Source organism: Camelina sativa, chromosome 17, assembly GCF_030686135.1.
Source record: "Camelina sativa cultivar CO46 ecotype springtype chromosome 17, ASM3068613v1".
In the NCBI taxonomy this organism is placed as follows: domain Eukaryota; kingdom Viridiplantae; phylum Streptophyta; class Magnoliopsida; order Brassicales; family Brassicaceae; genus Camelina; species Camelina sativa.
The window spans coordinates 39,289,620-39,309,328 of NC_141896.1; the positions used below are offsets into that span (position 1 = coordinate 39,289,620).

The 19,709-nt window shown below is 36.9% G+C and overlaps 5 protein-coding genes across 9 annotated transcripts; 2 read left to right on the forward strand and 3 right to left on the reverse strand.

The window, feature by feature from the left end:
* The first annotated feature begins 1,016 nt into the window (after positions 1–1,016).
* On the forward strand, positions 1,017–4,378 carry LOC104758764 (putative GTP diphosphokinase RSH3, chloroplastic). Its single transcript, XM_010481702.3, has 6 exons — positions 1,017–2,286; positions 2,377–2,562; positions 2,660–3,120; positions 3,213–3,371; positions 3,460–3,802; positions 3,885–4,378. Exons 1-6 carry the CDS (start codon positions 1,597–1,599, stop codon positions 4,194–4,196), a joined length of 2,151 nt encoding a protein of 716 aa, XP_010480004.1. The 5' UTR covers positions 1,017–1,596; the 3' UTR covers positions 4,197–4,378.
* LOC104758763 (transcription initiation factor TFIID subunit 9) lies at positions 4,332–7,607 on the reverse strand. Of its 4 annotated transcripts, none has more exons than XM_010481697.2 (7): positions 7,467–7,607; positions 7,281–7,343; positions 6,748–6,883; positions 5,962–6,012; positions 5,497–5,676; positions 4,997–5,264; positions 4,332–4,743 (listed from the first exon to the last, which is right to left on the reverse strand). In XM_010481697.2, the coding sequence occupies exons 6-7, from the start codon at positions 5,255–5,257 to the stop codon at positions 4,456–4,458; spliced, it is 549 nt and encodes a 182-aa protein (XP_010479999.1). In that variant the 5' UTR covers positions 5,258–5,264; positions 5,497–5,676; positions 5,962–6,012; positions 6,748–6,883; positions 7,281–7,343; positions 7,467–7,607; the 3' UTR covers positions 4,332–4,455. The 4 variants fall into 4 exon arrangements, with proteins under 4 accessions (XP_010479999.1, XP_010480000.1, XP_010480001.1 ...); XM_010481698.2 differs by having other exon boundaries at positions 5,497–5,800; XM_010481699.2 differs by having other exon boundaries at positions 5,497–5,795; positions 7,467–7,591.
* Positions 7,608–7,763: 156 nt separating this feature from the next.
* LOC104758766 (E3 ubiquitin-protein ligase SPL2) lies at positions 7,764–9,769 on the forward strand. The gene is made up of 6 exons (XM_010481706.3): positions 7,764–8,211; positions 8,447–8,545; positions 8,636–8,797; positions 8,885–9,006; positions 9,191–9,310; positions 9,394–9,769. Exons 1-6 carry the CDS (start codon positions 7,855–7,857, stop codon positions 9,668–9,670), a joined length of 1,137 nt encoding a protein of 378 aa, XP_010480008.2. The 5' UTR covers positions 7,764–7,854; the 3' UTR covers positions 9,671–9,769.
* Positions 9,718–12,220, reverse strand: LOC104758765 (nuclear transcription factor Y subunit A-5). Of its 2 annotated transcripts, none has more exons than XM_010481703.3 (5): positions 11,687–12,220; positions 10,880–11,183; positions 10,603–10,790; positions 10,347–10,520; positions 9,718–10,261 (listed from the first exon to the last, which is right to left on the reverse strand). In XM_010481703.3, the coding sequence occupies exons 2-5, from the start codon at positions 11,163–11,165 to the stop codon at positions 9,968–9,970; spliced, it is 942 nt and encodes a 313-aa protein (XP_010480005.1). In that variant the 5' UTR covers positions 11,166–11,183; positions 11,687–12,220; the 3' UTR covers positions 9,718–9,967. The 2 variants fall into 2 exon arrangements, with proteins under 2 accessions (XP_010480005.1, XP_010480007.1); XM_010481705.3 differs by lacking the exon at positions 11,687–12,220 and adding an exon at positions 11,391–11,641.
* Positions 12,221–14,633: 2,413 nt separating this feature from the next.
* LOC104758767 (polyadenylate-binding protein-interacting protein 3) lies at positions 14,634–19,142 on the reverse strand. Its single transcript, XM_010481708.3, has 15 exons — positions 18,788–19,142; positions 17,932–18,049; positions 17,684–17,839; positions 17,446–17,576; positions 17,131–17,321; positions 16,745–16,922; positions 16,444–16,644; positions 16,233–16,357; positions 16,084–16,147; positions 15,946–15,976; positions 15,613–15,845; positions 15,387–15,524; positions 15,199–15,297; positions 15,036–15,104; positions 14,634–14,929 (listed from the first exon to the last, which is right to left on the reverse strand). The coding sequence occupies exons 2-15, from the start codon at positions 18,035–18,037 to the stop codon at positions 14,897–14,899; spliced, it is 1,755 nt and encodes a 584-aa protein (XP_010480010.1). The 5' UTR covers positions 18,038–18,049; positions 18,788–19,142; the 3' UTR covers positions 14,634–14,896.
* Positions 19,143–19,709: the final 567 nt, after the last annotated feature.

Genomic DNA, 19,709 nt, shown 5'->3' on the forward strand with positions numbered 1-19,709 from the left:
ACTGATGAACGTTTTCGTCTGCTGCTTATTTACACGTGAATATCATGGATATATGACTTTTTCATTTTCCGACCAATAATGAGGACTTGATTTAGAATCTTAAATTTGATGTAATTACCAAAGCTTTTATTTTTTTTTGGTATTCCATTGGAAGTCAAAATATGAAAATACAAAAACAGGTGTTGATATATTTGACTTTGAGACGGTAAGTTGAACGGTATTTATTGTCGTGATTTGTTTTGACGCCAGCTCTGATAGAAATCGCAAAACTCAAACACGACCGTCGATTCTACACTATGGTAAACGACGACTCCCACAAGTCACGGAGGTTTGAGCGGCTGAGCCTTGAGCGTAGACGCTGACCTGGCACACAAATGTAAAACTTGGCCACCAATTAAGACACTTGTCTAGTTTTGCTCCGTCCTCTTAAACCACGTGGCATATGTTTTTCTTTTTCTTTTCCTTCTTCGAGAGTTCGTCGGTGTCCTTATCTAAAAAAATGATTTCGTGAAGAAAATAAAAGTTGGCTAATAGAATAGTTTAACGTTATAGGCCTAGAAGCCGAGTGAAATGTATATGGGAATGTCTATATTGTCCTTAAGGTACAGCACTGGGTGATTTGGGTTAAATATGGGATTAGGAGTCAACAACAACACTAAACACTAGTCCAAACAATCAATCGAGCACATTTTGAATGGTTACACAAACTAATGCAAACAAATGTTATTTTGATGACTTATTGACTTTCATTCCCTTCATCAACGGACGTAAGTGTTTGTAATACTTTTTTTTTGTCTTTGTGAAAACGAGAAGAGAAAAAAAAAATTGGGATTCCTCATCCACAAATAGATTCAATGAATCAAGAAAAAATCCCAACCAGACAAAAATAAAACATTAGAATCCCAACGGTGGATCCCACTTCCGACCATTTGCTGATTTTTTTTTTTTCCCAAATAATTCTAGATATTTTTTATTTTATTTTTTAAAATATGCAAATATATAGGCTTTTCGAGATTATTATCACAATTACAACTTTTAAATTCGGCAAAAAAAAAAAGATTAGTGAGTGTGTAAAGAATCAGATCGAACAAAAAAAGTACCCAAAAATGGGTTTATTTATAGATTTATGGATAACGACATGACTACAATAACAATTAGAGAGTCAAGTAATCCTCTTGTTTAGACAGAAAGGGTAATTAAGTAAATTCGTTATGCTCAGCTTCGCCTCGATTGCTGGATTTAACGGGCGAATAAGAACACCCACCACCAACGATAAATAGATTTTAGTTTCTTTCTTTCTTTATTCGGAATCATTTAAGTAGAAGAACAAAATTTCTCAATTTCTCTCTTGCAATCTCTTTGTTTTCTTTTGATTTAATTAGGTTTTCCCCTTTTCAATTTCGTGTTTTGGAATTGTATATACTTAGATTCGATTTTGTTCATAGATCTACGATTTTTGAGCTTTCTAGGAAAAAATATCTTCGTTTTCCCGAGAAATTGACGAAGCTTTTGGAGTCAATTCCGAGATTTCTTACGATTTTCGAAATTTGATTTCTTAAACCGAAATCAGAAGAACCAGAGAAGAGAGAGTTTCAAATGGTGGTAGCGACGACCATAGCGCTTTACGCCAGTCCAGCGAGCACTGTATGCTCTACAGCTCACCAAATCAACGCTCATATCTCTTGTGATCTCGATCTCAACTCCAGGTCTTCACCGGGGTCTTCTTCCACCTCTTCCCCAACAATCGGAGGTCTCTCTTTGCTTTTCTCCGGCGCATCCGTCAAATCATCTTCCTCTTCCTCGTCGTCGTCGCATCCAACGGTAGGAGATGAGTTAGCTTCGATACGCCATGATCGTAGCGACGATCGTACCTTAAGCGGCTCGTTCTGTTACTCTCCTAGCAAATTCATCGGTTCTTCGTACCTTAAACGAGATCATCATAGCCCTGTCTCGGTGCTTCACGGTCCGATCTCATCTAGCAACAGTCCTCCGATGAGGATTTCACGAGATCGGAACTTAGACGGTGGCTCTGCTCTCCGTTTAGGATCTAGCAGATTGTTCAATGGTTTCGTCAGGAAAGCTGTTGGCTCTTGTGTTGATTACGATACAGACTCTGTTCTTGTTGATGAGCAGCTACCGTTCGCCATGGACGATGGTTTCGAAGGAGAACGAAGACAACCTTATGCTAGGGATTTGCTTAGACGTGCTCAATCGAAACACAAAATCTTCGAAGATGAATCTGTGGTCAAAGCTTTTTACGAAGCTGAGAAAGCTCATAGAGGACAGGTGTGTGATTGTGAAGAAGAACTTAAAATCTCACAAACTTTTCAAATAATTTTGGTTTTGATTTTTTGCTAATTGATGTGTTTGAATCAGATGAGAGCAAATGGTGATCCTTACCTGCAACATTGTGTTGAGACTGCAATGTTGTTAGCTGACATTGGAGCTAATTCGACCGTTGTTGTAGCTGGTATTTTACATGATACGTTAGACGATTCGTTCATGAGCTATGATTATATTCTCAGAACTTTTGGATCAGGAGTTGCTGATCTTGTGGAAGGGGTAAGTAAAGAATCAGCCATGAATGTGTTTCAGCTAAAAGCTTGTTTTATGGTTGAGACTTTAGATTTAATTAAGTTCTGTCTTGTTATTGCGTTAGGTGTCTAAGCTTAGCCAGCTAAGTAAACTTGCTCGGGAAAACAATACGGCATGTAAAACTGTTGAAGCAGATCGTTTGCACACTATGTTTCTTGCAATGGCAGACGCGAGAGCTGTGCTTATAAAGTTAGCTGATCGGTTACATAACATGATGACGCTCTATGCTTTGCCGCCAGTGAAACAGCAAAGGTTTGCTAAAGAGACTCTGGAGATATTTGCACCTTTGGCTAATCGTTTGGGAATCTCTACCTGGAAAGTTGAGCTTGAAAATCTGTGTTTCAAGCATCTCCATCCTGATCAGCACCACGAGATGTCCGCTATGCTTGAAGATTCATTCGACGAAGTTATGATTACTTCTGCGATTGAGAAATTGGAGCAAGCGCTTAAGAAAGAAGGCATTTCTTACCATGTTCTATCTGGACGACACAAGAGCTTGTATAGTATCTACTGCAAGATGTTAAAGTAAGTTTTCATTTCCTCTTTATTCGAAAGTGCTTGTTGGTTAATCAGCTTCAGGGAGAGAACCAGAATACTGACACTTCATTTTATGTCAGGAAAAAGCTAACCATGGATGAAATTCATGACATTCATGGCTTACGTTTAATTGTTGACAATGAGAAAGATTGTTACAAGGCCTTAGGAGTAGTTCACAAGCTATGGTCTGAAGTTCCTGGAAAGCTGAAAGATTACATTTCTCACCCCAAGTTCAACGGGTGGGTTCTGCAAACCGTTAGTAGCTTATTTAATGATGCAGGCTACTTCGTTCTCTAATCATCTAACTTTGGGCTTTTGGAATTTTAGGTACCAATCTTTGCATGCAGTAGTAAGGGGTGACGGAACTATTCCACTTGAAGTTCAAATACGCACAAAGGAGATGCATTTGCAAGCTGAATTTGGGTTTGCAGCTCACTGGAGATACAAGGAAGGTGACTGCAAACACTCTTCATTTGTGCTTCAGATGGTTGAATGGGCAAGATGGGTTGTGACCTGGCATTTTGAAACCATGAGCAAAGACAAATCCTCGGTCTGCTCTTCGGAGCCCTTGTGCAGTTTCCCGTCTCACACTGAAGATTGTCCATTTTCTTATAAGCCCAATGGCAACCAAGACGGACCACTCTATGTCATTGTAATCGAAAATGAGAAGGTTAGTTATGATCACCTTCAAATTCTTCTCGTTGAGGGTGTATCTTTTTTTGGATTTTAATTTGATAAAGCTGAAAATGCAGATGACTGTGCAAGAGTTTCCCGCGAATTCCTCAGTTTCGGACCTGTTAAGAAGAGCAGGCCCAGGGAGCTCAAGATGGTCGATGTACAGCATCCCGGCAAAAGAAGAGCTAAGGCCAAGACTAAACCAGACACCTGTAAGTGATCTAAAATGCAAGCTGAAGATGGGAGATGTGGTGGAGCTGACTCCAGCCATACCTGACAAGTCTCTGACTGAATACAGAGAGGAAATTCAGCGGATGTATGATCGGGGGCTTGCGTTTTCACGCCCTCACCGTGCAGCTGCTGGTTCCATGGTTGGCTGGGGAAGCTAACAGATTCTCTTAATTACCTTTGTTCATGTATATATACTATAGTTGCATATATAGTAATGCTTCAGAAGATTTGTTGTATCTTTGGTATTGTGATTTCCACACAACAGTATATATATATATATTGCTCATATGATCTACGAAAACTGACTCTGGTCATTAATATATAATTCTCTTACATTCTACTCCTTGATACATATGGTCATTAATAATAATTCTGCAACTACATCTTGATACATAACATGATAGACTTTTTGTGCATCTACTTATTGGGTCTTCTAGAGAGAGGGAAAGAGACTCTTTGGGGAGTTTGACCTGGGAGTTCTGATGTTTGTTGTTGCTGCTGTTCTTGCGAGGACTGTGCAGGATCTGTCATTTCTTCATCATCCTCAGTTTCTTCAGGTTCTGTGGAAGCTGACTTCCTTGGTATCACAAGCTGGTAGTTCGGGCTCAGCAATGTGTCCTGATCAGGTGGGAGCGGAACACCCGGTCCTGCTATCGATTTTGGCAAAGGGATCTTGTTCCTACTTGCAGCAAGTTCTAGCAGAACCTAAATCAAACATCCAACAACAAAGACATCGAGATTCCAAAATCAAACGACATGGATTTAGCAAACGAAAACATTCGAGGTTCTCAGTAATGCAACTTATGTGGTAAGAGGGTTACTGTTTACAAATCGTAACTAAGGTGATACTTCCCTAATGATCATTCACATAGCAGCTAACCAAATGACTCTGGCCATCTCTTTCTCAGACAACAATCTCAAGAAAATGAAACAAGGAATCGTCAACGACAATGCATACCTCTCTTGGAGGTGGCTGAGAGAAGCTGAAATTAACTTTGGATTGAATAGCGAGCTTCACATCATCACAGTCAATGTTGGATTTGCTAGCATGCTCTGAGTAAACCTGAGCATCTGTCAACACTTCCACCACATACCGATACCATAGCTCCAGAAACTGGTGTATCACACGAGGCTCGTAGTCTTCTACACCCATCGACTTAAGCAGAGATTTCACAATTTTAGCATCTCTAGGTACATCCTCTTCACCTTCTCCAGCCATGTTCTCACTAAACAAACTCAAAAGTAAAGCCACAGAGTCAATTACGCACTATTCTTACACAAAACAACACAAGCAAACATCAAACAGGAGCTTCTATATCAAATAGATAAAAATTGGAGCTTCACGAGTCAGAGAAAAACGAAGATGGAGATATGATTGACACAAGAGGAGATTTTAACCTAGCTTCATCAATAAGTACCACAACACGAGTTTCTATACCATATAGAGGCGATACATACCTATCGCGAGCGGTAATGGCAGAAACACAACGGAGGTTGATGAAATCGGCGACTAAATCTCTCTCACTCTTAGATCTGCTCTACTTATGGTTCTGGTTTGTAAATCTGACTTAACGTTGAGGGTAAAACTGGAATATTTGTAAACGCTATTTATCATTTGCGTTTAGCGGTTCCGAGCAGCTGAAATGGGGGTAATTTAGTCTTTTGTAGTTAACTCGTGCATAGGCCCATTAAAGACCCACCAAATAAGAACGACCGTCGTATCATACGGGTGTTAAAATGGGTCCCATATTGTCATACTTCTCTACCAGCAAATTCAGCTAATAATAATAAGCCATTAAGAAATCTCAAGGAACTAACAGGAACTAGAGAACAGTCATAAGAAGACTTCGGCAATAAAACAGTCATAAGAAGACTTCGGAAATAGAAACTGACTACATTGATACATAACACAATACATTGTACCTTGCTTCATTGCTAAAGATTCGCCATTTAACATACACATCCACATCCAATCTGCAGAAACAGATCATCATTTTAAGCTACAGAAAAATAACAAAACTAAGTAATCATTATCTTACAAGGCTTCCTTAGGAATAATGGTTTCAGCTCATTACACAGAGAACTGAGACATACGGTGATTATTAACATTATTACAAGGCTTCCTTAGGAACATTATCCATTCATTTTAGCCACCAACTTCACACATATAGATTAGAAACATTACACGCTGATTATTATGTTCAAATGTTAGCACAAGGAACACTTGAGAATCTTAGACAGAACAAGTAAAACAGAGCCTAAAGAGTTATTAAACAGGATCTAGGAATAATCAATCCTAAACACATAAGTAACACATTCGTCAAGTACAATGACCAAAGAACATCAACAAAGTTCTCACTTAAAACACGTCAACCAAAGTTTATCATCACAAGTTTATCAGATCAAGCATGAAGGAAACAAACACAATAACATATAGCCTTATCAAAAAAGAAGCTGTTTCAGATGTCTTTTAAACTAAACAGTAAAGAAACAAGACAAGAATCATTCAGCTAAACAACACACCACAAGGAAACCCTTATCCACCCATAAGCAATTCAAACAACCCCACTTTAGTTTTTATCTACCTAAAAAAAACCCCTCAACGACTCTGAAACAAACACCAAAACCTCACTTAAGTAAGCATACCACAATCGAATAAAAGAAGTCACAAGTCACAAAACATGAGGCAAACATACATAAGATACTTACCGGTACCCAGCAGAAACAGAAAACTTGAGAGTCCGGTTTGATTTATTCAGGATTGTCAATGCAGAAGGTTTACAAATAGAACTGAGCTTTGTTGTAGACAATCCATCAGCTTTCAAATGATGAGATTGAGACCCACCTGTGCCATTAAACATAATCCAAATCGACCATTAAAGAGATTTTCATCAATGACTGAAAGAAAGCTGCTTGCTAAATGATCTAAGTAACAAAACGTAATCCAAATCATCCTCAAAGAATACAAATCATCAAAGCCAACCGTATAAACAACAATTTTTAGTAGCCTCCACAGAAACAAAGCCAACCATAAAACCATAAAATCATCCTCAAAGAATACAAATCAGAGTGGTGCATGACATTCTCGTTCATCACTGCCTCAATATCAAAAACCCAGAAACAAAAGATTAAAAGACAAGACCTGGGTATTATCAATCAAACCCAGAAACCCAAAAACAAGTACCCAACTCTCGTTAAATTATCAATCAATCTCACAGTCTGATGGGTAACTGAGTACAAACCTGGTTGCAACTAAAAAGAGTCGACACTTTAGCAGAAATCTTAGGAGTAGATCAAAGAGCTTCCTGCAAAAAGAAACCATTGTCTCATAAACAAAAATTCATGTATCAATAAAACCAAACCTCCATCGGAGAGAGCAAAAGGAACAGACTTTAATGTGTGGAAGCAGAGCAAATCATAGCACTCACCATGGAATTGGAAGCTGTGGAGAAGAGTTATGTCGGAATGGGTTTGGATCTGCCGGAGCTCGGAAGGAAGTCGATGTTTTAGCCTTTTAGGTTTCAACTTCGTTAATTTTTGAGAAATAAACGGGCTACCCGTTTAATTTCGGGTATACCCGTTACGCCCGCGGGTCTAAAAGGGTGCACCCGTTTAATTTTTTTTTTTTTTTAGCGTTATTAAACGGGCCACGGGTTTAAAAATTTTAAACAGGCCCGTTTAGGCCCGCGGGCCAGTTTAAACATCACTACTCGTATGTAAATATCTTAAATACCGATAATAGCCTCATCTCTCTCTTTCCTCTTCACTCGTCCCGTTGTGCGTGTCTGTGTGGAAATTTTGTGAAAATTTACCATTATGTCCTCGCCGGAGCGTGCCATTATCAATCTATTGCTTGACCTCGCTCTCTCCTTCGACGGCGCAGTCCTCGGACTAACTTTAGCTATCAGCGCCGTCGGTTCTGCTATCAAGTGTGCATCTACCAACGCCGCCTTGAACAAGATCAAAGATGCACCCGAAGTCTCCGTCGCTGACCTCCGATCACTTCTTCCGGCGTCTGAAGACAAATCCGAGACTAACGACCACGGGACCAGCTCTGATCAGCGGCTCGTTGTGGTTCGCGGATTCGTCAGACCGAAGATTTCCGGTGACGACAACGTGTTAATCTCGTCGGAGACTGGAGATAAAGCTCTTATCATCCAGAGAACGCAAACGGTACGCTTACTTAAAACACACAGATATTTTCAAACAGTTTTGTGAGTTTTGCAGTATACAAATTGCAATTGACCTAATTTTGCTTTATTGTTTCTTTCAAGAACTTTGGATGATTTGGTTCATGATTGATTAAGTTAACCATCAAGATTATGTGATTTGATCATCTCAAAAGGGAAATGTTATGTTTTGGGAACAAGTTGAAACTTTTTCTAATGTCTATCATTGTTGTTTACAGTATGTGTATAGTGGATGGAAGAGATTGTTCCACTCGACTGGTTACAGGTTTATGTTGGAGAGGTCTATGCCCAAACAAGGAGTTGATTTTATGAGAAAGGTAAAAGTCTGATTGGCTCCACTCTTTAGCAGCTTTCAGAGGTTTCAACTTTGGCTTCTATCCATGATCAAACTCGTTTGCTTTGTGCAGGTCCCATTTGTCATTGTTGGAAATGATCAACAATCGCAGTCTAGTTATCTCTTTGTTAACATGGATGGTTCAAGGCAACCTCTTCCGCTTACCACTGTGTATAATCGTTTGCAGCCTATTAACACTTCGTTTCTTCAAGCCTTTTTGTTCCCCGAGTATCCTGTGAGTATTTTCTTCAAAGAGATCTCTGGTTTTGAGAACCGATGGTTTACTTGTTCTTGACCACTTTGTAATCCTTTCTCTTCCAAGGTCGGTCTGCTTGATGTAGAGAAGATTTTACCACCTGGGAAAGATATAACAGCTGTTGGCATCTGCAGTTTTAAGAATGGAGTTCCTGAAATCAAATCGTGCCAAGATCTTCCTTATTTCTTGTAAGATATTTTTCTCTCGTCAATGATGAAATTATATATCTGCCTGCTAGCTAACTCAAATTACTACTTCCGTTTTCTACTTTTTGTTTTCTCAGTCTCTTGATCATTTGACAATACTTAGTTTATTGTTGCAAAAAGGATCCATTGCTGTTCATATATAAATCTTATTGAATAATCTTTGCAGATCAGAGATGACCAAGGACCAGATGATAGAGGAGCTTATGGATCAGACCAGCTTTATATTCTTAGGCAGTGTTATCTTGGGCATTGTGTCTGTTGGCATCCTTAGCTATGCTGCTGTCAGGTACTGGAGTTGTGAGAGATCAAATATAGTTATTGATCTGGGCAATGTTTTGATTCAAAGTTGTTTAACTGTCTTATCTTCAGGACCTGGAATAGATGGAAACTACGGAACCAGCAGAGAGAGCTGACACAGAGACCAAGTGAACCCATAGTCGATGATGAACCCGAGGATGCAGAGGAAATCCCAGATGGAGAATTGTGTGTGATCTGCGTGACAAGAAGAAGAGTACCTGCGTTTATTCCCTGTGGACATGTAGTATGTTGCAGGCGATGTGCTTCAACCGTTGAACGAGAGTTAAACCCTAAGTGTCCAGTTTGTCTTCAGAGCATTAGGGGATCTATGCGTGTATATTACTCTTAATGACTCTGAATCTTTTCTTCCCATTGTATCTAAATAGGGTAACGCAATTTGTACTCAGAGAATCCGAAATTTTCAATTAACAAAATAGTTTGACAATGATTTGAAAGTTCTTCAAGCCACTCTACATAGAGTGAGAGATTGCAGAGGATATGGAAAGCAAAGTTTTTTAAAGGAAGAATATTTTGTAAAGAAACCGATAAGAAAAAGTAGCCAAGGATGACTTCCCGTCATATATGATCACCAGTCGCCGGAATTAGTCGGAGTTTTCCCGGAGCAAGATCCTTCTCAGGTCCCTTCTCATGTCCCTGACATGAGAGCTGAGACATGGTGTGTTGATGGATAACCTGAGAATCTGAACTGAGGGTTTTGGAACATGTTGATACGGTTTGAATTGGACATCGGTGTGATCGAAGTAGACCCGATACCGCTTCCACCACCGCGAGGGCTCTTAGAGAAACTCTGTACATTTGCCATTTGAGAAGAACACAGTGAGTTTGATGATTCTTGAAGCTTCTTTGTATTGAGGAAACGTCCACCGGAGCCTCTAGCTCTCTTTAAAGCATGAAGATGGCGAGACTCATGAAGGTACGGCTACAGAAAAAAGAAAACAAAACTTTGTTACTCACTCCTGTATTGAATCGAATGTCTTCTTCTGAGTGAAAGAAAAGATTCATACTTTACGGCATTTGATGAGTTTGTTCTGAGCTTCGAGCTTAGCACGGTGCTTCCTTCGACGGAGGATTGCATGATACTGTTTCGCATTGACAAATATTGGTTCATTCTCTTGAATGTTATGAGGCAATGGTACTCTTGAAGAAACCAAACCCATCATCTCTAAATGTGGCAGCACCTGCATGCACAAAAAGATTTTCCAAATTTTACCAATCAATGCGCCAACATCAGTTCAGAATTGTGAAAGCACAGAACACTACCGTTGGTGTTGATGCATATTCATGAGGCAAGAAACCATTGAAATGTGATGTTTCAGCACATTGAAGAGACCAAGGTAGTGTTTGACCACAAGTAGGTGGAGGAAACACAGAATCTTGAGAAACCATAGACGAGGTGGTAGTTGACTTAGTATATCTTTCAATAGGCTTTCCCGAGTTTCCCATGTACCCTGCATCAACCAAAGACAAGAAGAGAAACCCATTAGCACTTTTTAGGCAATACGGTTAATGTTCAAAAAATCAGTTAAATTTATTTGACCTGAGAGATGTGTATTAACAGTGCTGCTGCATCCATAACGGTTACGTTCTTCAAAGCTTGCAACTTCACAACCACCGCCGCCCCCGCCTGATTCACCCGTAGATTGTGTTGAGGATGAATCTTGATCTTGCAGCTGCAAACTCGAATGTTTCATCCCAGGGAATTGTGTAGTAGACATCATTATATTATCCTTTGTCAAGGTGAAAGATTCAGATCCTTGAATGTTTGAGTTTGTTGGCATTGAGTTTCCCCAAGATGAATCTTTCCTTTGATGAAACACTTGCATTGTCTTCAAATCTTTAAGCTAAGTGTCCAAACCAAACAAAGTCCAGTCATAAGTCAACATTTTTTTTACATGATCCGCAAAAATCAAACAAACCCAACAGAGAAAATGAATCCAAAAAGATCATAAACACACATATTCCAGGTTCAATCATACAGTAAGATTGCTAATGATCTGAAGGGTTTCTAAAGATTCAAACTTTAAACATGGCTTAGAACTTACACATACATGCAAACACAAAGAGAGTGAGAAGAGAAACAGACACTGAAAATTTTTAAAACTTTCTGGGATTTTCAATAGCAGGAATCAAATCTCTTTTGAACTTACTGATCCAACCAACCAACCAAACATAGAAACTAAACAGAGTTTTCTCTCTCATCACTCAAAAATTGAGTTTTTTTTTAGTTTTGTAATTACATCATCAGAAGTAAAAATGGAGCAACCAAATCATAACACACTACCAAATAAATTAAGCGAACAAGAAAGAGAGAGCGAGAGAGAGAGAGAGAGAGAGAGAGAGAGACCTTTGGTGTTTTTGGATTTGGTAAGAGATGGAGAGAAAGAGAAGTTTAAGTAATAAGCTTGAGATTATGATGATGATGATGATGGTAATGAAGATGAAGATGATGATGATGCATGTCTCCTTCCTCAGAACATGGCTGTTTCTTTCTTCTCGCTTCCTCTCTCTCTCTCTCTCTCTCTTCCTCTGTCTTTGCAAATTGGGTATTGGCTATGGCTTAAAAGACTAATCTTGACTCCTTTTCACTTTTTTTTTATATATGTTTTTTTTTCTTCTTCTCTCAACAAATTACTTAGTTTATTTTCACACACAAAATATTAGTTAAGGAATAGTTAATTCCTTTTAATAAAGGAACTCTTTAATAAATGTATCTTATTCTAATTGCAAATAGTCATGTGTATAATTTTGATAAGATTATGTATAAAGTGATGGTAAAATGAATAGAATGTTAGGATTTAGGAAGAAAATTATAAGTAAAGAAAAAATGAAAATAGTTTTGAAAATATGGAAATGAAACCATTCTTGCAACCTGTTAAATATTTTTGGGTGAAATAAAGGTGGTATATTTTAGAGAAATATAGGGGTGGGCGTTCGGTTTTTTGGTTTGGTTTAGGTTCGGTTTTTTTGGTTTACGGTTTTTTTGGTTTTATAAAAATAGAACCATAAAGAAACCATATGTAATTCGGTCTGGTTACGGTTCGGTTTTTTCGGTTTATGGTTTTTTCGGTTTCATCAAAAATAGAACCATATAAAAACTATATGTATCACAGTTCGGTTCGGTTTCGGTTTGGTTCCGGTTTTTAATGGTTATTTTATACTTTTTAAAAATAGATAGTTGATACATAACTAAAAATAAACATAAAAGTAAAATCTAAACATAAATCAAAAAAATAGAATCCAAATTTAGTTTTGTAATTCGATAGATTACTAAGAGATCAATAACTATAAGCCCAATAAAGAAAAAAAATATTGATATTGTTATACAATATAAAGTTATAAGTTGGAGAAACTGATAATATCTAATTTATCCTAAATTTTTTTAAAAAACCAAAAAAACCATTCGGTTTTACGGTTTTTAACCAGACCAAACCTAAACCAAATGCTTAACTAAAATGAAAACCAAACGGATTTTTAGATTTAACCATAACCAAACCAAACCTATTATTTCGGTTCGGTTCGGTCCGGTTTTTTGGATTTCGGTTTTTTTGCCCACCCCTAGAGAAATACCCTAAAATATCACTAAAAAAAGTTTTATGTACAACTACACCACACATTCCATAAATTTTTAAAAATAACACTATTTAATACATTAAAATATTTAAAATTAATTTTTAGAATTTTGCTTTTTATGTTTAGGTTTTCAATTTCACATTTAAAGTATAGTTTTGAGGGGTAGAATTTAGTATTTTGAATTTATGAATTAATTTTGAAAGATTAATTGGTGCTATTTTTAGAATTTTTAAAGATGTTGTGATAAGTTTGCAAAAAAAAACTTATTTTGGTGTTATTTTTGAAAATCTCCCTATATTTTATAATGCCTCTATGAGTATTTCGTTAGTAAAAATATACTTGAACTTCAAAACAGTAGAACTATCTGTTTTGCTTTGTGTAGTTTTTATGGAAAATGTTCCATTTTTGTTTTGTTTCATATCAGTGATATATTATAAGAAAAATTCTAAGGATTATTTTCAGGAATCAGGATATATTACAAGGTTCAAAGGTATTAAATAAAATATACATAGAGGGTATTTTTAAGAATCATATTCTAATCCTACGTTGTTTCATAACAAATGTACAGAATAACATATTTTTGTATATATATAGTGAAAGATAGGTATTTTATCTAAACGTGCTTTTTTCATCTCTGTCTTTTTTTTTTGTAAGGTCTGTTTCTAGTATTTATTTTTAAATACAAAAGCAAAAGTTTAAGTGGAAGGTTGTCAACATCTCTCTTTATAGCGCAATCAATATTGCATTTAAGCGAATAAATGAAAATTGTTTTGTTTTTTTGTAGTTGGGGGTAATCGAAATTTATTGCAAGTCAAGCAAAGCGAAGATCCCTTTTTCAGTTTTCTTTCTTTTTTCACATTTCTTGATGCACATCACAGCTTCCCCAAATACACAAACCAATGAATCCTAATTTGGTAGTTTCTTCTGCAGTAGTATCTCTCTGCATTTAATCCACAACTCTCTATAGTAGTTATTAGCATGACAAAAGAAAAAAGAAAACATTAAAAAAATATGTAAAAGAAAGGAAGTTATTAATATTTTCTATGTTCAGTTCAATAAAATGACTTTTTAATAAACTAATTGGAGTAAAATGTGACTATGTCAGTACTGTGTTTGCTACGTACACCTTATTAATTTGCTTTAGAGAAAAGAAATGCGTAACTATCATCATGCTTCGAAAGAGGTTACAGTACAGGTGTTACCTCAAAATAATATTATAATATCATCGACAGAATCTAGAAGTTCTTACGACTCAATTATTTGATTGTGCTAATGTTTTTATAGACATTAATTAATAGTATTTTCAAAGACGACAAACGAAATCTCCCCTAACCTAGATCTTTAACTTAACTCACCGCAATAAGATTGATTAATAATACGAAAATACGAAGCATAAGACAAGACATGACTAAACCCATTAAATCTAATAATCCCAAAATCTAAAAACATCACGCTTTGAAACTCCAATCATAGACACACCATTTTGTCCCTACCGTGTCGTAACACGTATACGTGTAAGATTAAACTACAATCGTTCATTTCTCTTTTTTTAAGCAGAGTATATAAATTCAAAAGAAAAAGGTATTTTTTTGCCTACCTAACCTGTTTTATCATAGAAGAAAAAAAAAACCTCAAACACAGAATATGTCATACATCTAAAAATTAACGTTAAAGTTTGAACAGAGACACAAGTGAATAAAGAAATGAGATCAGCACGAATCTGTTGTAAAAATCTAGTCTAATAACCTAAACACAATTAAATCACCATCACATCACAATGTGTTTTGTTAAATTATCCTCACAAAGGGACCATCATACATACCCATTCATCAATTTTTTAAAAATCAAAATAATTTAATAAAAATGAAAAGATTCGGTGCTTGAAATCAAAATAAAGTAAATAAAATTAATGGAACTCATTCCATCAGAAGGATTATTCGAGAGACCTTGTGCCACCACCATGAATGGTGGTTTTCAACAAAAGCTAATAAGAGTCTCTTCCTTTATATGGCATTTCCTGCAATAAAAAGCAAACATGTCAGTAAACTCTCAACTCTTTCGAGCGTTTTTATTTAATTTTTGGTAACTAGACAAAGCAAAAACTATGAAGGATGATAGTTTACAGGTTGGTACGGCGTTGGCGGCATGAACAAGAGTGGTCTCTGCGGAGTAACCATCATTGGTTGTGGGTACTGTTTGACATTGAGATTCCAAGATTCAGTTTTACAATAGAGAGAAGAAAGTGGAAATTTTTTTGAGTCATGGTTCTTATAGCAATAAACAAACCTGTGGACCATTTGGAGAATAATATGTTTGATTTGGACCAAGCTGTGTTGTATTATTATACATCATTGGAAGTTGTTGTCCAGGGAATGCTGCTCCCATCTGTCAATTTTTCAATTTTTTTGAATCAGAAATAATCATTATTTCGGCGTTTGATCATTAAGAGCAGATAAAGAAGAAAGAAAAGTTACTCCGTATCGAAGATGTAATCCTGGCATCGGTGGAAGAGGAGGGTAATACAATGACCCGTCTGAGACTGGAGATTGAGGACGTGTAGTAGCTGATGGAGATGGTTTGAAACTCTTTGCATTGGGATTCAGTTTAAATTCCTGATCAGACCTTCGTTAGTAAGAGCTTAGACTATTAAGGACAAGTTACATGATAAACCTAAGAACCAGGAGAAAAAGAAAAAAAAACCTTAGCATTTGGGTTGAGTGTAGACTTTTCTGAAGATAAAGAACCAATTGAAGAGCTTGGTGATAGTATTGGACGATTTGATGCTGGGGAAGCTGCAGAATTCTCTGAATTTCTAGAGATGGAGCTTCCAGGCCACCCAGAGGAGCTCTCAGATTTCGATTTCTCCGAGAGTAGAAAGAGTCCTCCATCAGTGAAACTTGGCCTCACAGGCGGTGGTGCATCTTCATTGATATCTTGAGGTAGCATGAAAATACTTAGTTGGAAATTCAATGGGTATCAACATTTCAGATGAAAAGGAAGTACATAGATACGATAAGCTGAAGTTGCACAAACCTTCAAGACCAGACACTGATTCCTCGGATGGCTGTGTTCATACAGATTGAAGCAAACAGAACAGTGTTATACGTATTGGAATATTATGCAAATGCCAAATGCAATCAAGAGTAGATGCTCAAAAGAGTTTTAATTTACCTTTTTAAAATGGGAAGCTCCAAGAAATTTGCTGGTTCTTCGCTCACCAAGCTGGCTCTCATTCCTGTTAGAATGAGCTATCAGAAACTTATAGTTTAATGAAAGATCTTTTGAAAAATAGGATGTATGTCTATCCCAAGGAAAAAGACCTGATATTTCCTCCAACAGGAAAATCTTTGGATGGTTGTTCGGACATAAGCGGGAGAGTATGCTTATTTGAGTTCGACCAGCTCTGGTCTATGAATTTGCTATTCCGTAATTGCCGGCTGTCACCCTGAAAGACAAAAAATGGCAATAGATGATTCTCCTAGAAACTACTACCAGTGAAGAACTCAACCATACCCATGATCCTTCACAGACCTTGCCAGTTGAAACAGGTTTCTTGCCATCAGAGGCAGATGAGTCACCAAAAGTCAAATTGTTGCAGCAATCCAACAATATGTCTTCTTCCTCTTCTTCCTCTTCGTAACATGTATCATCAAATCTATTTAGCGTGCAGACCGATGAGTATTTGGTTTCCTCATCAATATCAAACTTTCCACTAAGCTGGAGCCCTCTTTCCTGTGTAAGATGATTGCATGCATGAACCATTAGAAGGTAGATATGGTACAACAATGTAACGTAAAAATTCAAGTGGCACATAAGACATTTGTCATTTCACCTCTGCTACATGAAGATCTCGGGTATTCTCACCCACAATCTCTCTCGCAATCCTCAAGGCTTGCTCTTCTAGCTCCCTCGTTCCAGGACCTCTCTCAAGTTTTGTGGTATACAGTTCCTCATCAAAAGTGCTTGTTACTCCAAATAAAGTCTTATTGACCTCAAACTGATTCCAGCCCCTATGATATCATCACATATAAGATATGTTATAAGAGGTGTCGTTCAACCCAGAGAGTGTATATGATGAAAGAATGAGAAATGAGCACAGGTTAACCCACTGAGAATGGAGGTCTCAAACTAACACTACTAAACAGATTCTAAATCAGAAATTAGAAATTCTAAAAGAAAAAAAGGAAAATATCCTCCTTTAAAGAATAAAGTCACTACCTCTTCCAAGGATCATCAAACACATTCTCCAGATCCGAACAGTCTGGAACATCTTCATCGGGTACCCAAGGTTTCAGCTCTCTTTCCACATCAACATTATAAAACTGTGATATCAGAGAGTCTGTTAACAGCTCTAAAGGTTCCTCGCACGGAACAGAATTTGAGACGTTATCGCTGGATACAGGAAGGTCCTAACACAAAGACCAATGAAAAAAGAATAACAATGTCAATACACGAAGTAGTCTTTCTAACATTCTAGTGCCTTGACATGAACATAAAAAAACCCAATCCCATCTGCAAGAAAAGTGTACACACCTTAGCTATAACTTGCACAAGTTCTTCAGCAGGGATAATGAGTAGCTTTGAAGGTGGCTTGCTGACAAGCGAAGAACGGGATATTGTTCCTAGTGAATCCCTAATCAAGCATGCCATTTTCAAAATAATTCCTGAAAGTTTCAAAGCAGTTTGTAAGAGGCCAAAAAAAAGTGACCTCTGCTTATATTATATCACATCTCAAAAGGAACAAAACTAGGTTCCCCATTCAGAGCCTTACCAAAATCCTTCTCGACATTCGCAGCATGAAATATGCCACTGTAAACGGTTCCATTTTTAAGGTGAACTTCTACCTGATGTCCAATCTTACAAGTTGTGAAATACAATAAGAGCTCGTGAGAAGGGGTATCCACACTTCCAGCTTCCCAGCCGTTCTCTATACATACGTATAAACAAATAAGAGAATGCAGAACATGATGTTGGTGCTAGATCAGAATAGGAATATACATGTATACATCTATACAACACCTGTATTGTTCACAGACGGATGTGCCTTATTAACCCCTGGCTCATTATCAACCATTCTGTGTGGAAATCCATTGGATGAAGAGCTCGAGTGAAGACCAGGCTTCATAGTTGCCTTATCCTGTTGAGTGAAAAAAGAGACAGGGTATATGGATAAGATGACAAAGATAACTGTACAAAATCAATTTAAGTTATGTTTTTTTTATTTGTCCGATCTCATAGAACTATGAGGGTGAGATACATAATGTCCTCCAATTTGCATTCTTGCCGGTATTGAAACTCGTTTTAAGATTTCTAAGTGCGATATAGTCAAGTCTATACATCAATCTAATTAAATAAAACCAAATTACTAGGGGGTTAGTCAACTAAAAACTATACAAAGAAGCAATGTGAATGATCAGCAATTTCCGCGGTAGATAAAAATATGCTATGAAATAGAAATGAAGTACACAGCAGAAACCATAAAGTAACTCCGATTGAGCCATGGGAACAACAACAAACCAAAAAAAAAACAACTGCCCCTAGTAATTGTAGGGATAAAAAGCATAAAACTTGAAAATTGGTGTTTTATCCCCTAACCAAGCATTTGAATCCCATTAACTATTCTGTAATGAGAAAACACAGATTTAAAAAGGTTACATTGAACATGATTCACTGCTACGAACACACGCAAAAAAAAATTACTTGATACATCAAGAAACAAAATCATTACTCTCAGCTCCAATACAGTTGCACAACAGATAGAAACCCTAAATCAACCAACTCAATCACAAGTTCCGCAGAATTAAAGCAAAAAGCTGAAGGCGAAAATAATATCAGAATCTGAAAAAATATAATAGAGAGACTTGAGAATATGTACCTCTGAATAAAGCTGGAATCAACAAACCAGCCTTTAAAATAAAACAATGCTAAGAGGAGACGACGGCGATAATTTCCCTCGCGGCGAATTTAGGGTTTTTTTCTTTTCCGGACAGAGTTAGGGTTTTACCGGCGAGTTGCGGAGAGAATCGCGGTAAAGGAGTCAACAACAAATCAAATCTCCAGAGAAGCAAGAGATTTTGATTTGATCCTTTTTTTAAGCAATGAGCAAATTCAGGGAAGAAGAAGAAGAAGAAGAACAGAAACAGATCGGTTTTGTCGACGGTATATGATCTCCTACGCTACGGAACAGCGTGCGTATGATTCAGTTATTGGGCCTTTTCTTATGATCCATTAACTTCTTAAGTCTTAACCAACTAATATCTTTAAAAAAAAAGAAAAATTTAAAAAAGATAATTATATCTTTAGAAAAACTATCTCGAATTTTTCTGAATATATTCTAGAGATATCCAATTATTTGTTTTTGTTAATTGAAAAATTTTAATCAGTATTTTTGTTTAACAGCATTTTTAGTTAATATTTTCTTGTAAGTGTTTAAAATTTAAATATATAAAAAAAAAACCTTAAGTACATGGCCATTGGCACATTCAAACAAAAATAATTTTCAAACTAAACAGAAAGTGACCTTTATATTGACTTTTGAGAAGGCATGATAAGTCTTGCGCCTGATGATGTGGAAGTTGTACTTGGAGTTTTAATAAAACTCATTATTAAATCAAACTTTCAAGGAGAATAAAAAGATGGGTAACAAGTATTGTGAGTTGTAGGTGGGGAACAAACAATTCTACAAGAATTTAGTATTATAATCATCGCTTTTTGAAATTAAAACGTTAAGGCTTAGTTGCACGCTCTATGATCATTATAGTTTCATCGTTTAGACTTTAGAGCAAATCATTTCACGC

Coding starts and splice junctions, on each gene's coding strand:
- LOC104758764 (XM_010481702.3), top strand. CDS start 1,597: ATGGTGGTAGCGACGACCATAGCGCTTTACGCCAGTCCAGCGAGCACT. Junction 2,287..2,376: donor AGAAAGCTCATAGAGGACAG/GTGTGTGATTGT, acceptor TGTTTGAATCAG/ATGAGAGCAAATGGTGATCC. Junction 3,121..3,212: donor ATCTACTGCAAGATGTTAAA/GTAAGTTTTCAT, acceptor ATTTTATGTCAG/GAAAAAGCTAACCATGGATG.
- LOC104758763 (XM_010481697.2), bottom strand. CDS start 5,257: ATGGCTGGAGAAGGTGAAGAGGATGTACCTAGAGATGCTAAAATTGTG. Junction 4,744..4,996: donor CTCAGCCACCTCCAAGAGAG/GTATGCATTGTC, acceptor TGTTTGATTTAG/GTTCTGCTAGAACTTGCTGC.
- LOC104758766 (XM_010481706.3), top strand. CDS start 7,855: ATGTCCTCGCCGGAGCGTGCCATTATCAATCTATTGCTTGACCTCGCT. Junction 8,212..8,446: donor TCATCCAGAGAACGCAAACG/GTACGCTTACTT, acceptor TGTTGTTTACAG/TATGTGTATAGTGGATGGAA. Junction 8,546..8,635: donor GAGTTGATTTTATGAGAAAG/GTAAAAGTCTGA, acceptor TGCTTTGTGCAG/GTCCCATTTGTCATTGTTGG.
- LOC104758765 (XM_010481703.3), bottom strand. CDS start 11,165: ATGCAAGTGTTTCATCAAAGGAAAGATTCATCTTGGGGAAACTCAATG. Junction 10,791..10,879: donor TGTTAATACACATCTCTCAG/GTCAAATAAATT, acceptor TGGTTGATGCAG/GGTACATGGGAAACTCGGGA. Junction 10,262..10,346: donor AACTCATCAAATGCCGTAAA/GTATGAATCTTT, acceptor TTTTTTCTGTAG/CCGTACCTTCATGAGTCTCG.
- LOC104758767 (XM_010481708.3), bottom strand. CDS start 18,037: ATGAAGCCTGGTCTTCACTCGAGCTCTTCATCCAATGGATTTCCACAC. Junction 17,577..17,683: donor GAATGTCGAGAAGGATTTTG/GTAAGGCTCTGA, acceptor TGAAACTTTCAG/GAATTATTTTGAAAATGGCA. Junction 15,846..15,945: donor ATCAGTGTCTGGTCTTGAAG/GTTTGTGCAACT, acceptor TGCTACCTCAAG/ATATCAATGAAGATGCACCA.